This window comes from Eptesicus fuscus, chromosome 6, assembly GCF_027574615.1.
Source record: "Eptesicus fuscus isolate TK198812 chromosome 6, DD_ASM_mEF_20220401, whole genome shotgun sequence".
NCBI lineage: Eukaryota > Metazoa > Chordata > Mammalia > Chiroptera > Vespertilionidae > Eptesicus > Eptesicus fuscus.
Window position 1 is genome coordinate 18,562,563 of NC_072478.1, and position 15,434 is coordinate 18,577,996.

A 15,434-nucleotide genomic window follows, 5' to 3' on the forward strand; every position below is an offset into this window, starting at 1 on the left:
CGTGCCAGGGCCACCGCTAGTAAGGAGCAGAGCCTGGGTTTGAACCCATATAAGTCGCGTCACAAGGTCAAGTTATTTCTGCTGGCACATGACGGGGGCGCTCCGAGGCGTGGGTGGTGGGAGTGGGTTGAGGGAGGCTGGTGCAATGTTTGGGGAATAATCCCCTCGGGATGAGGGTGTGAGAGAGGCAGTGGGTGGCTCCTGCAGGGCCTGGGACTGCATGTTTTCCACTCGGTCTACCTCGGAAAGGGCATTCCGGCCGACGATCCCAGCACACACCACCAGGGGGCGCTCCAGGATCGACAGCCCAGCTTTGACTCATCTCCAGGTCCCCCACCTCGCGCCATCTCTGCTGATGCCCCTTCTAGGCAAAGAGAGTCTAGGGACCCTGAGCAGGATAAGGAGGCCCAAGGAATGGGGTAGAAAAGGACTCAGGGCCCCCTCTGAGGTCCCAAGGATATCTTTGTTGGACCTTAGGTAAGTCATTTCACCCTGGGGAACTCAATATCCATCTCAGGATAACAGTGCCTGTGAGAATTAAATGAGAATATTAAATGGGAAGGACACCCAAGAAGTACTCAGTCAATTTAGATATCATTATTGTTATATTAACTTCGGAGACACCCCCCCCCACCCCCGGGCTTGATCCTTAAGCCCCTCCTTCGTGAACACACACACACACACACACACACACACACACACACCCTAGTATCTCAGAGTCTTCGGGCTTTAAACACCATCTGAATTCTGGGGTTTCCCAAATGTCCATCCTAGCCCAGCACTCTCTCCCAAATTTGAGACCCATCTGTCCAAGTGCCAACTTGACGGTCCAGCTGCTCCTGGTCCAAACCGACATGCTAATCTCAGCCCCCCCCCCAAAAAAAACTTACCTCATTCAGCATTCCCCATCTCAGCTGATGGCACTCCAATCTTTCCAGGCGCTCAAACCTGGAAACCTGGGGACCTGCCCTTCTCGTGAACCCCACACTCCCTCCGTTGGCAAAGCTGCCAGGACTACCTTCCTAGAACAATCATTCCTCATCAGAATCCAATTGCCCCTCTTCACCTGTACAGCCCCCACTGTGGTTGAAGCTACAGTCACCTCTCGCCTGGACTAATGTAGACACCCCCTCCTCATCTTCTAGTTCTATCCTGGCCCGCTGTCGTCTCTATTCAACAGAGCAGCCAAAGACTGTAGGACAAGTCTTATCCCTCCTCTGCCCAGAACCCTCTCTGGCTCCCTATTTTTCTCACAATAAAATCAGTGACTTGAAGGCCCTGTGTAAATTTACTTATTTATTTGCTTTTTAATCATTTGTGATCTGCTCCCCTTTCTAGAAAGTTACACGAGAGCTCAGACATTGGTCCCAGTAGATGTTCAATTTGATTAATTCATGACTATTGTAGACACTGTCCTTGCCCTACCTTCTATATCCCCGTATCAGGGACTATACCATCACCTAGTTCCCCCAGCCAAAGACTTGAGAATCACCCTAACCTTCTCCTCCGCGTATCCCCCATCCTTCCTGTCCCACCTGGACCACAGCCCCCCTTTCCCCTGGATTTTCAGCCCCCTATACTCCCTTTCAAGCCACCTCCCTGCCAGCCCAGGTTTGATCATGATGTGTCCTGTTCCTGCTCACACTCCCCCTGTAGCTCCCTACTGCCCTTAGAGCATAAGGGCTGAACTGTGACATGGCCCACCGTTCCTACACGATTGGCCCCTACCCACCCTTCCTCCTTTCTACCCCACTCCCCAGGTCCAGCCACGCTGGCCCCTTGTGAGTTCCCCGAGCACACCATGCTCTCCCTCATCTCCAGACATTTGCAGATGCTAAGCCTCTGCCTGGAATGCTCTTCTCTCCCTTGTCACCAAATTCCACTCCCACTTCAGCATCAGAGACGCTCTCCCTGAGCCACCCCCACCCAATGTTATGCTCACCCAGCACCAAGGTCTCCCCCTTGGAACACTTGTCACAAGTTTAAGTAAATATTTATATGTAGAATTATTTGCTCAACATTTGTCAACCCTGTCCTCTTGAGGGCAGGACTCAGGCCAGCTGTGCTCCCGGCCCAGTGCTAGCAGACACTTAATTAATAATGCAGTCTGTTGATGAAATAAATGAATACACAAACTGTCCCAAACAGTCTCAGTTTATGTCCAAGGACAAATGATTTTCCAGCCTCCTAGCTCACAGCTTCCCTCAGCTGTGTCCCAACTGTCCCAGGTCCCTCGTTTCCTCGCTGGGCTCTGGATGTCAGGGTCTGGTCAGGCTAGAGGGTGGATGATGGTGGATATCTGTATCCCTTGCTTTTATTCTACAAAAATCAAAACCCTTAGCAAAGGGCCTTTGAGTAAGGGAGGAAGGAAGGGGCTTGGAAGGAGGGTTTGAGTTTACAAAACAAGAAAAGCAAACAGCAGGGCCACAGGAGGCAGCCTGATGCCTGAGAAGTTCGCCCATCTGAGCTAGGGGCCTCAGGAAGGCGATATCCAGGTTCAAGGCTCTGACCTCGGGCTCCAGCTCCCAAGTCCTCCATTTAGAAGCCCGTCAGATCCGCGTGGGACAGGGCTTGAATCCAGGATGCTTTAGACGTCTGGTCTTAGAAGGCTCTGTGGGAGAGGCCTGAAGACCTGAAGCCGCAGGATGCTGGGGGCGGGGTCTGTGCCCAAGGGGTGTGGCCTAGCCTGGTCCTCAAATCAGAGGGCAGCACTCGAGGGGTGGGTCCTGGAACTCAAGGGGCGTGGCCTTGCCTTGAGGGGCGTGGCCTGCACCTACCCGCTGCTCAGTGGAGGACCTTGATCCTCCTGAGCGGAGCCTGGACTTCGAGGGGCGTGGCCTATGTCCACAGGACTTAGGGGCGTGGTCTGTCCCCTCGAGGGCGGGGCTTCGGCCTCTAGGCGGGGCTTAGGCCCCGGGCTCCGCAGGGGCGCACCGGCGCTCAGGCTGAGGTCCGCGGAGGTAGGGGCTCTACGTTGAGCCAGATGCCATTCTCCGTGCGCAAGATGAGCTCCGGCTTCCGCCGAACTTTGCGCGTCCGGTCCACGCTCAGGCGGAAGCGCAGCAGAGTCAGCGCCACGGCCACGCGCATCTCGGCCATTGCGAAGCTCTGTCCGATGCAGTTCCTGGAGGAAGAATGGCTGAGTGGGATCCCTGAAACTGGGTAAATGATCACTCCTCCGAGCCTCAGTTTCCTCATTTGTAAAACAGAACAATGCATCGTAGAGCCTTTGGGAGCCTATGAGCCCAGAACTCAGGGCCTGGCACACAGTAGTTGCACTTAATACTGAGGGTTGCTATCACAGATCTGATGTGGGGGCTTAGGGGTGCATTGAGGACAGGAAGAGTATGCCAGGTTGGCAGGTAGCGCACCTGGGTGGGATGCGGTCTCTGTCCCAGACAGGCACATCCCTGACTTTCCACTGGCCTGGGTGTCCCTCCTACACTTGGCTTGGACTTGGGGAAATAGAGGTTACCTGGGTCCTGCCGAGAAGGGCACGAAGGCCAGCGGCGAGCGCTGCTGTGGCTTGTCCGGGTCGAAGCGATAGGGATTGTACACCTAAGCAGAAGCAGCCTGGGTGAGTCTGGGGACTTGCCCACCCGTAGCAGCTGGGCCCCCTCCCTCAGCCTCTGGGGAGCAGCCCAGCTGGACAAAGAGAGCCACACTGCATTCCAGCCTCACTGCCTCCTTTTGCTTTCAGGCATTCCCACCCCAGGGCCTTTGCACTTGCTGTTAACTCTGCCTGAAACACACTTGTCCATGCTCTTCACACTTTTCAGGTCTCAGCTCAAACATCTCTTCCTCCACAGATCTTTCTTCACCATGTGAGCTAAAGTACTCCCCTGCCCACCCCCCACTCCATTTTTTTTATTTCCTGTGTACATTTACCAATACCCAAAATCATCTTATTTTTGCTCTTTTTTCTTTACACTTCACTGTGAATTCCGTCTTCAGTACCCAGCATAGGGTCTGGCACACAGTAGGAGCTCAATAAATATTTTTGGACTTAATGAATTCACAGTGAGTGGGAGATCGCTGGGGGGGGGGTGGGGGTGCTCAAGTCCTGCATCCAGCCCTAATTTCTGGTTCCCTGGGAAGCAGGGCAGGGGAGGCCCCACTGCCCCAGGACTGCCCCTTCTGAAGAGGAACCTGGGGGGGGAGGGGGGGGAGGAGCTCACCTTGGAGTCAGGCCACACTGTGGGGTTGTGGTGGGTTCCATAGATGCTGACCAGGCAGATGATTCCTGTCGGGAGGGGTGAGGTCAGTGGGGCAGAGGGGAGTCCGGGAGACCTGCTTTCCTTGGAGCCATGGTGTTCCATGAGCTATCTGCCACCTTCCCTGCCCGTCCTTCCCTGAAAAAAGGCTGCTGCATGCCTCCCTAAGAGGTCTCCATCACCTCTCTGCTGGCCACACAGGGCTCTTTCTCACTCACACATCTGGCATTTCTTCTCCTAGCCTCAAACCCCTCCCATGGCTACCTGCTACCCTGAGGATCAAGTTCAAGTGCCTTAATCGGGCATCGAAGGCCTTTCATTATCGTCACTTTTTCACTTCCAACCTCCAAGGCTCACCTCCCACCTTTCCTCTTCCAAGCAGCCCTCCCTGCATTCTTCCCAGATAGAGCCATCGATCCTTCTTTTGGCCCGCTCCAGCCCCTGTCCCTCCCTTTAGCCCATCCCTGACCTCACGTGGCTGGGAATGTCTGTGCCCTGCTGTATTCCCCCGCCTGGTCCTGGAGATGAGGCCTCTCTAGATCCCCAGCATCACCCAGGACAGGGCTGGGTCTCCAGGGGATAGCTGGCAACTGAATGAAACCAACCCTGCCCTACCTGTACCTAGAGAGGGCCCACCTGCCACACCCACTGCTTCCTTCCCATCCATACTCACCCACCTCCATCTTCCCCCTGCACACTGGGTCTCCCACATCACCCCAGAAGCAACAGCCACACAGAGAGCCACCCCATCTACAGGGATGGTGAACCTGGGGTGAGCAAGCTGAGCCCCATGAGCAACAGAGCAGCCAGGCGGCAGGGAGCACACAGTGGGCACCTTTGGGGATGATGCGCCCATCCGGGAGCTTGATGTCCTCGGTGCAGCGGCGGGAGACCAGGGTCACGGGTGGGAACTGGCGTAGGCTCTCTTTGATGCACATAGTGGTGAAGGGCAGCAGAGTCAGGTCATCCCTGGGGAGCATGGGATGGGGGTGTGGGTGCTCTGAGGCCAGGATCTCAGACTTGCCCCAACTTCTAGGATTTGCAGTTGTGCCCTGCACACACCGTTAACCCTGTGGCTGACTCTAAGCAAATCAGAGCAGTGTTAGCGGGCTTCTGCGGGCCCAGCATTAACCCATTAACTGACGAATTGTGCGGAAGTCGGGGCCACTGGAGGAGGTGCCAGGAAAACCAAGGGGGCCCAGGCAGCAGCAATTTACCTGCTTGTGTGGGTCAACTTCAGTATTAAAAATCCATACATCCGCTTCCTTTACTATTATTTACTTAACTAAAGGCCCGATGCACGAAGATTCGTACAAGAATGGGCCTTCCTTCCCCTGGCTACCAGCACCACCTTCGCTCCGGTGGGAGCCGCCTTTTCACTCCAGCCCGGAGCCGCCTTTCCGCCTTCCCACGCTGCCCAGAGGCCCGGAGCGGGTGGGGCAGTGTGGAACACCTGTGTCATCGCCATGGTGATGATGCAAGCGTACCCCCCTGCCCCGGGCTGCTGGGCGCCTGCATATGCAAATTAACCCACCATCTTTGTTGGGCTAATTTGCATACTCACTCCTGATTGGCTGGTGGCCATTGCAAAGGTACGGTCAATTTGCATCTTACTCTTTTATTCGTGTAGATTTTTTCCTTTGGAATTCAGAGCCCAACATTGGATTAATTATAACTCTTGGTTCATGAGCTAGTAGTTTTCTTTACACCAACAGGTTCTCTTTCAAAGAAACTTTACGTCGCTACTTTAAAGGGCAAATGGCATGCCTGGCATAAAACTGTCATAAACATAAGCACCACTGGGAAACCAGAAGAGACTTATTAAGTTCTGGCTAGGCACCATCTCCTGCCCAGTCCTCAGGACCTGGAGCATCTGCTCCCGTTGTTAAAAAGTCAGTTAGTGCCCGGCCAGTGTGGCTCAGTGGTTGAGGGTTGACCTATGAACTAGAAGACCACGGTTCAACTCCCAGTCAGGGCACATGCCCTGGTTTTGTGCTCCATTCCCAGTAGGGGGCAGTGCAGGAAGCAGACGATCAATGATTCTTTGATCCATTGATGTTTCTATCTCTCTCTCCCTCTTCCATCCTCTCTCTGAAATCAATAAAAACATATATTTTTTAAAAAGGCAGTTAGCACCTGGCCAGAGTGGCTCAGTTGGTTGAGGGTTGTCCCATGCACTGAAAGGTTACCTGTTCAATTCCTGTTCAGGGCACATACCTGGGTTTCAGGTTTGATCCCCAGTCGGGAAGCGTAAAGAAGGCAACTGATCAATGTTTCTCTCTTACATAGATGTTTCTCTCTCTCTCTCTCTCTTTCTCTCCCTCTCCCTCCTTCCTTCCCTCCCTTCTTCCTTCCCTCCCTCCTTTCCTCTCTCCAAACATATTCTCAGGTGAGGATTAAAAAAAAAAAAGCAGTTAGCAAGGTGTTAAAGATCCAATAGCACCCAACTGAGAGTTTCTCTCTGAGTTCCAAATCTGAAAGTTTGCCATTGAACTACTTCCTCACTGTTCAATGCTATTTAATGCTGTGTTTTCTTTGCATCACCCAGAAGCAGCTCTACACAGCACACATATGAAGTCAATTGGATTATTGTTCCTGATTCTTCACTTTTCCTTGTATTCAGATTATACACCCGTGCCCTGTGCCCTGTGATTCTGCAGTGCCTTCCACTTCGGTGGGTGGAATACATGTCCCAGCCCATTTGTGTTGTGCCTGGCCATATGACTGGCTTTAGGTAATGGAATGTTGAGATGCAAGCAGAGGTTTTAAGTGTCTGGCTCTCAATGGTGATGGATCGAGACTTGACTTAGGGTGGTGAGCACACAATAAAATATACAGATGATGTATTATAGAATTGTACACCTGAAAGCTATATCATTTTATTAATCAATGTCACCCCTATAAAAATGTTTATAGTTGTGTGCCTCTTTGTGCTTCTGAAGTCTACCTTGAGATGGACATGCCCAGAGTAGCTGCTGGTTCAGGAGAATGAAGCGCTATGTGGAACAGACCTTAGCCCAAACCTCAGTTTGGAAGCAACCCCATTCAACTCAGCATCGCCCAGAAGGTCAAAGGTCATATGCAGACAAGAGCAAGAAATACGTGCAGGCGAGAGCAAGAAATAAAATAAATGCTTGCTGTAAACCCCTACGTTTAGAGGCTGTTTGTTATGCAGCATTATTGCAACCATTGCTAACTAAGACACTCCTAAGTAAGAACTCCTACATTATGAGCTAGGCAGATACATTGTTGTCATCCTGTTTTACGGTTAAAGAAATTGAAATTAAATTGGATCTTAAGCGATTGTTCACTTAAGATTGAGGTCAGAAAGTCAGTAAGTGGTAGAGCAGAGAGATCCACACTCAAGACTCAACCTGTCCCCACCACCCCCATGACCCCAGACTGACCACTCCAGCTCCTCCAGCTCCCGGCCTTTCATGACTTCCTGGATCTCTTCCCGGCACTTCTCCTGGTACTCTGGGTACTTGGCCAGGTTAAACAGCACCCACGAGAGCCCACTGGATGTGGTGTCGTGACCTGCAGGCAAATGAGGAGCTGGCATGGAGGCTTCCTGGAGATAGCAGAGATGCTATCTTCAGAAAATGGGGACCCCTCCACCCTCCCCCAGCCTTGCGCCATGTCTTCACCCTCAAACATGAATGTGTCCGCCTCAGCTCGGATGTCCTCATCTGTCAGTTCCTTTCCATCTTCATCCTGGAATGGGCAGCAGACAATGGTCAACCTTCTGCATGCTAGGGGCTCCTCCAAAGTCATACATGCTCCCCTCTCTCTCTTAAGCCAAGCTTTAGGAGAAAGGATTCCAAGAACATGGAAGTATGCAGCTTGTCTAAGAAAGATGAAAAGAGTGAAGGAGAGTCAAAGGTGAGGAGAATAAAGGAGTTTGTGTTTCTTGGGCAGCTCTAGCACCAACAATCTTGTGATCAGGTCATGTGATCATCCTATATAATAAAGAGCTAATATGCTAATTAGACCAGACAGTGGAATGACCTTCTGGAACGACCTTCCAGAACGACCAGTGGGCAGGGAGTGGGGCCACGAGGCAGCCAGGGCTGCGAAGGCCTACCCTTGCATGAATTTCGTGCATCAGGCCTCTAATCTACACTAATAAAAGAGAAATATGCAAATTGACCATACCTCCATGACACACATCAGCCAATCATGAGTGAGTATGCAAATTAACCCAACGAAGATGGTGGGTTAATTTGCATACACAGGCGAGGAACAGCCAGGCAGGACAGGACACCTGCTATGAGAGGGAGGGCGGGGGGCGGAGGGAGCTACAGGAATGGCGCTCAGCCGGAAGCGAGGACTTGCAGGCTCCCAGGCGGCCGGGAGCAAAGCCAGGGAAGGAAGGCCTATTCTTGCATGAATCTTCATGCAATGGGCCTCTAGTCATGTCATAAATGAGGAAACTGAGGCTCCAAGGGAAGAGTCAGATGACTTAGGTCAAGCATCCATGAAGCATCAGAGTCAGAAGTGGAGTCTAGGGCTGTCTGAATCCAGAACCCAGGTGCTGCTCAGAAAGTCCACAGAAGCTCCACAAATGGGTGACCACCTATCGCTGAAGGTGTCACACGTCTTCAAGGTCATGTAAGTGTTGTGGACTGAATTGTGTCTCCCCCCCACTCCCACCCTACTTCTGGAACTCATATCTTCAAGTCCTAACCCTCAGGACCTCAGAATATGAGCGTATTTGGAGATAGGACCTTTGCAGAAGTAATTCATTTACAATGGGCTCGTTAGAGTGGGCCCTAATCCAATATTACTGCAGTCCTTATAAGAAGAGATTCGAACACAGACGTGAACAGATGGCAGACCACGTGAACATACAGGAGAAGACAGCCATCTACAAGCCAAGGAGAGAGGCCTCAGAAGAAATCAACCCTGCCGACACCTTGATTTCAGACTTCTTATCTCCAAAACGGAGGAGATGAATTTCTGTTGTTTGAGCTACCTAGTGTACGGCACTTTGTTACAGCAGCCCTAGCAAACGAACACAGTAAGTCTTACATGTTTTGCATCTGCCTGCATCCTATGCCCAAGTTAGTTTGGGCATTTATTATTTTAGGCAGTTCGTGCAGCTCACAAGAAGGCTGTCCTGGGCAGGGCCCACCCTCCAGGGCCCAGCCTCACCTTGGCCAGGAGCAGCACATCGATGAAATCCAAGGTCTTGCCCTGCTTGGACTTGAGCCAGGCCTCAGCCCCCTGCTGGCGCAGCGCCAGCCGCCGCTCCTGGATGACCTCGGTGGTGAAGCTGTGCACGGTGTCACAGGCCTCACGGAAGCGCCGCCCGTCTGCTGTGCGGTAGTAGATGAAGTCGATGTAGTGGTGCAGGCGATATTGGCGTCGGACCGCCAGCGCACTCAGCTCAATGATGGCTGAGATGTAATCGCTCATCTTCCTGCCAGGGAGAAGAAGGGCCATGAATGTAGGGCCAAGCTTCCTCTCCCAGAGGGTAAGTGACAAAGAGAGGCCCTGGCCCTAGCCGGTTTGGCTCAGTGGATAGAGCGTCAGCCTGTGGACTGAAGGGTCCTGGGTTCGATTCCGGTCAAGGGCACATGCCTGGGCTTGATCCCCAATAGGGGTGTGCAGAAGGCAGCCAATCAATGATTCTCTCGTATCATTAATGTTTTTATCACTCTCTTCCTCTTCCTCTCTGAAATCAATAAAAATATGTTGGGAGTGGGGGGGAGAGGGGCCCTGGATTAGCTATATTTTCTTGTATTCCTGATGCTCTGCCATCTGGGACCTCCCTGACTGGAGAGACATTGCCCCCACACACCCACTAGCCCAGTGGTCGGCAAAGTCATTAGTCAACAGAGCCAAATATCAACAGTACATCGATTGAAATTTCTTTTGAGAGCCAAATTTTTTAAACTTAAACTTCTTCTAACGCCACTTCTTCAAAATAGACTCGCCCAGGCCATGGTATTTTGTGGAAGAGCCACACTCAAGGGGCCAAAGAGCCGCATGTGGCTCGCGAGCCGCAGTTTGCCGACCACGGCCCTACCCTATTCTTAGAGACTCACCCAAGAGCATGCCGTTCTTTGGGAAACCAACCAATCCATTGCCCCTACTCCAAACTTCACCAGGCTGAGCCCCTACCCCCCTGCCTTAACCACCCCAGGGCCAAGTACTGGACAGCTAGGGGGCACCCTTTTGCTCCAGAGCCTGCTGAAATATTCCAAACTAGCCGATCCTAGTGCCTGAATATGCAAATCCATACCCTGCATTTCCCATTTATTCCTAGAAACACCCCCAAAAGGCTTTTGCCGTGCTTTCTCCTAGTGCTTCTCCACGTGGCCCTGTGCAGTGTGGCATTTTCCTCCTCTTGGGGACCTCAATGGCAATCATTTTGTGAACTGTTGGGCCTCATCATACCTGAATAAAACTACAATCTGGGTGCGTTTTATTTTATTTTTTAAATTTGTGGGGTTTTTTAAAATATATTTTATTGATTTTTTACAGAGAGGAAGTGAGAGGGTTATAGAGTTAGAAACATCGATGAGAGAGAAACATCGATGAGAGAGAAACATCGATCAGCTGCCTCCTGCATACCTCCTACTTGGGGATGTGCCCACAACCAAGGTACATGCCCTTGACCGGAATCGAACCTGGGGCCTTTCAGTCCTCAGGCCGACGCTCTATCCACTGAGCCAAACCGGTTAGGGCTGGGTGCATTTTAAAACAGGCCCAAAGAAGGATGAGGAATTCCAAATTTATGTAACATCACTAAAATTAAATTGCTACAACCCATAGAGTGGGAGAAAATATTTGCAAATCATGTATCTGATGAGGAACTTGTATCTAAACTATTTAAAGAACTCTTAACCTCAATAATAAAAAAGGCATACCCCAATTAAAAAATGGGCAAAAGATATGAATAGACATTTCTCCAGAGAAGATATAAAAATGTCCAATAGGCCCTAACCAGTTTGGCTCAGTGGATAGAGCGTCGGCCTGTGGACTGAAGGGTCCCAGGTTCGATTGTGGTCAAGGGCATGTACCTTGGTTGTGGGCACATCCCCAGTAGGGGGTGTGCAGGAGGCAGCTGATAGATGTTTCTCTCTCATCGATGTTTCTAACTCTCTATCCCTCTCCCTTCCTCTCTGTAAAAAATCAATAAAATATATATATTTTTTAAATGTCCAATAAGCTCATGATAAGATATTCAACATAATTAGCCAAGTGTAAATCAAAATCACAATGAGATACCACTTCACCCTGACTAGGATGGCTATAACCAAAAAAAAAAAAAGAAAGAAAGAAAGAAAGAAAGAAAGAAAGAAAGAAGAAAGAAAGAAAGAAAGAAAGAAAGAAAGAAAGAAAGAAAGAAAAAAAAAACACAAACAGGTAATCACAAGTATTGGTGAATATATGGAGAAATTAGAGCCCTCATATACTACTGGTGGGATCCTAAAGTGATGGTAAAAACCACTTTAGGAAAAAGTCCAACAGTTCCTCAAAAAAGTTAAACATAGAATTATCATATAACCCAGCAATTCCACTCCTGGGTATATATGCAAGAAAATTAAAGACATATAATCACTCAAAAACTTGTGCACAGCCCTAACCAGTTTGGCTCAGTGGATAGAACGTCGGCCTGCGGACTGAAGGGTCCCAGGTTCGATTCCGGTCAAGGGCATGTACCTTGGTTGCGGGCACATCCCCAGTGGGATGTGTGCAGGAGGCAGCTGATAGATATTTCTCCCTCATCGATGTTTCTAATTCTCTATCCCTCTCCCTTCCTCTCTGTAAAAAAAAAAAAAAAAATCAATAAAATATATATTTTTAAAAACTTGTGCACAAATGTTTATAGCAGCATTATTCATAATAGCCAAAAAGTAGAAACAACTCAAATGTCCATCAAAAAATAATCAAATAAACAAAACATGGTTTTATGCAGTAAGTGGAATATTATTCAGCAATTTAAAAAAATGAATTACTGATACAAATCTGAAAACATTATGGTGAGTAAAAGAACCAGGAACAAAAGTCTGTATAATTGCATCTATGAAGTTTCCATAGTAGACTACTCTGTAGACGCGGAAGGAAGATTAGTGATTGTCTGGAGGAGAAGTGGGTTCCGGGAGGTGAGTGCTCAAATGTATAGGGGCAGTTTGATTCACAGTGTGATGGTAGGCGGGATGCCTGGATTTCTTGTTATCTCACGACTCTGAGTGCTCTAACAGCTGTCCAGTGTTGGCGAATCCTGTGGACTGTATCTCTGTGAAAAACACCATTTTGCCTGTTTGTCATTCTATTTGAGCAAGTTGGAAATTTAACTAGCTTTCCTATCAACCAAATTTCTGCATTTGAGGCTTAACCTTATTTAAGTGTTAACTGTGGCTTCAAAGAAGCTATTGATTCTAACGTAATGAGTTTTGATTGAGATGACTGTTTTTTAAAAAACGTTTGGATTTTAATTGTGATACAAAAGTTACATTAACAAATGTATGGTTTTGTACAGACATTATTTCCACTCTGGTGGATAAACTCAATAAAGTCATATCATCCCCTAAAATAAATAAAATAAAATAAAATAAAATAAAATAAAATAAAATAAAATAAAATATACAGGGTTTCTTTTTGGTGAAAATATTCTAAAATTTATTTTTTTTAATATATTTTATTGATTTTTTACAGAAAGAAAGGGAGAGGGATAGAGAGTTAGAAACATCAATGAGAGAGAAACATTGATCAGCTCCCTCCTGCACACCTCCTACTGGGGATGTGCCTGCAACCAAGGTACATGCCCTTGACCGGAATCGAACCTGGGACCTTTCAGTCCGCAGGCCGATGCTCTATCCACTGAGCCAAACCAGTTAGGGCAATATTCTAAAATTTATTATGGTTGGGTTGTATACTTTCAATGAGTGAATTGTATGGTATGTGAATTACATCTCAGTAAAGCTGTGATTAAAACAATAACAACAGCTCTGGCCAGGTGGCTCAGTTGGTTGGAGCGTCATCCCATACACCAAAAGGTTTTGGATTCTATTCCTGGCCAGGGCACATACCTAGGTTGTGGGTTCGACCCCTGGTCTGGGTGCAAACAGGAGGCAACAGATTCATATTTCTCTCTCACATTCTCTCTCTCTCTCTCTCTCTCTCTCTCTCTCTCTCTCTGTCTCTCTCTCTCTCTCTCCTCTCTCTCTCTAAAAATCAAGCAAAGCATATCCTCAGGTGAGGACTTAAAAACAAAACAATGATAACAAAATCACTGGGGTGGGGTTTCAAGGAGCTGTCCTTGGTCCTGAAGTGTGCTTGTTTTCATGCACTTTCACAGTCTGTCATTTTTTTGTTTATTTATTTGTTCATGGTTACTGCTTTTTTTCTTTTTTCTTTTTTTTTTTTTTTTGGTTACTGCTTTTTTCCCCACCAACATATAAGTTCCAGAAGAGCAAGACCTTATCTATTTTATTGACCACTGTATTTATAGCCTCGTCCAGGAATAGCACATAGTAGGCACTCGGCAAATATTTCTTAGATTAACTAATTAAGTAATTAATTACTAAGGTCATCTCCACCTTACCCAATTGAAACATATCCCTGAAAAGCCCTGAGTAACAAGGTCAGAAGCTTGTTATTGAGGACCTACTATGTGCTACAAACTTGACATTCATTGTGTCCCTTATTCCTTATATCCCCACCTAGATTATAAGCTCCAAAGAAATGGGTTTTTGTCTGTTTCCCTACCATATTCCCAGTAGCTAGCATAGTGCCAGGCACATAGTAGGCACACAGTGACTATCTGATGGATGAATAAATGAATGAATGAATGAATGAATGAACAAACCAGGGCAATGATTATTTTATACTAATTCATTCAACAAATACTCACTGGGCTCTACTGTGTTCCAGGGCAGTGCTATATCATTTTATCCTTAAAGCATCTCTCAGACAGTCAGAGATGGTCATCAAACAAAAAAACAGAGGCTCAGAAAGTGGGGGGATACTTTCCCAAGACCATATAGTCTTCATACAATAAGGGAAACTAGCATTTATTGAGCACCTATTATGCGCAAAGCCATTGATTCATATTATCTCATTTAACTAGAGGCCCGGTGCACGAAATTCGTGCACGGAGGGGGGTTGTCCCTCAGCCCAGCCTGTACCCTCTCCAACATGGGACCCCTTGAGGGATGTCCAACTGCCCGTTTAGGCCCGATCCCACCGGGCCTAAACGGGCAGTCGGACATCCCTCTCACAATCCAGGACTGCTGGCTCCCAACTGCTTGCCTGCCTGCCTTCCTGATTGCCCCTAACCGCTTCTGCCTGCCAGCCTGATCACCCCCTAACCACTCTGCTGCCAGCCTGTTTGCCCTCAACTTCCCTCCTCTGCCGGCCTGGTCACCCCTAACTGCCCTCTCCTGCAGGGTTGATCACCTCCAACTGCCCTCCCTTGCAGGCTTGGTCCCTCTCAACTGCCCTCCCTTGCAGGCCGGGTGCCTCCCAACTGCCCTCTCCTGCTGGCCATCTTGTGGTGGCGATCCTGTGTCCACATGGGGGCAGGATCTTTGACCACATGGGGGCAGCTATATTGTGTGTTGCAGTGATGATCAATCTGCATAGTACTCTTTTATTAGATAGGATAGAGGCCTGGTACAGGGGTGGGGGCCAGCTGGTTTGCCCTGAAGGGTGTCCCTGATCAGTGTGGGGTACCCTTGGGGCGTGGGGCAGCCTGAGCGAGGGGCCTGTGGTGATTTGCAGGCTGGCCACGCCCCCTGGCAACGCAAGCGGAGGCCCTGGTATCTGGAATTTATTTTCCTTCTACAATTGAAACTTTTTAGCCTGGAGCGGAGCCAAGCCTGGGGCTCCCTCTGAGGCCTGAAGTCATTTGTGTTTGGGTTATAATTGAAACTTTGTTGCCTTAAGCGGGTGGGCCTGGCCAGGGTGTGTGGAAAGCTTTGCTTCCCCTGTTGTCAGCGGCAACCCTGGCCTGCCCTCTCAAGCTCCATTCTGCCGCCATTTGTTTGAATTTGTTTACCTTCTATAATTGAAACTTTGTAGCTTGAGTGGAGGCTTAGGCCTGCAATGGCTGGCAGAAAGCTTGGCTTCCTCTGTTACCTAGGAAACCTTGCTCTCTGTGGCTGTAGCCATCTTGGTTTGGGTTAATTTGCATGCTCTCTCTGATTGGATGGTGGGTGTGGCTTGTGGGCGTGGCTTGTGGGTGTGTCGGAGGTATGGTCAATTTGC

At 49.1% G+C, this 15,434-nt stretch overlaps 1 protein-coding gene across 3 annotated transcripts in view; it reads right to left on the reverse strand.

Annotated features, from left to right (window-relative positions):
* Positions 1-2,136: 2,136 nt before the first annotated feature.
* Positions 2,137-15,434, reverse strand: part of LOC103300904 (ultra-long-chain fatty acid omega-hydroxylase) — a 29,122-nt gene continuing 15,824 nt past the window's right edge. For all 3 annotated transcript variants that reach the window (XM_008157834.3, XM_054717313.1, XM_054717314.1), the window contains 7 exons: positions 9,369-9,636; positions 7,862-7,928; positions 7,622-7,751; positions 5,050-5,183; positions 4,179-4,243; positions 3,476-3,558; positions 2,137-3,124 (listed from right to left, as the gene is read on the reverse strand). In XM_008157834.3, the coding sequence (XP_008156056.1) occupies positions 2,941-3,124; positions 3,476-3,558; positions 4,179-4,243; positions 5,050-5,183; positions 7,622-7,751; positions 7,862-7,928; positions 9,369-9,636 (931 nt within the window). In that variant the 3' untranslated portion in view covers positions 2,137-2,940. The remainder of the gene's footprint in view (positions 3,125-3,475; positions 3,559-4,178; positions 4,244-5,049; positions 5,184-7,621; positions 7,752-7,861; positions 7,929-9,368; positions 9,637-15,434) is intronic.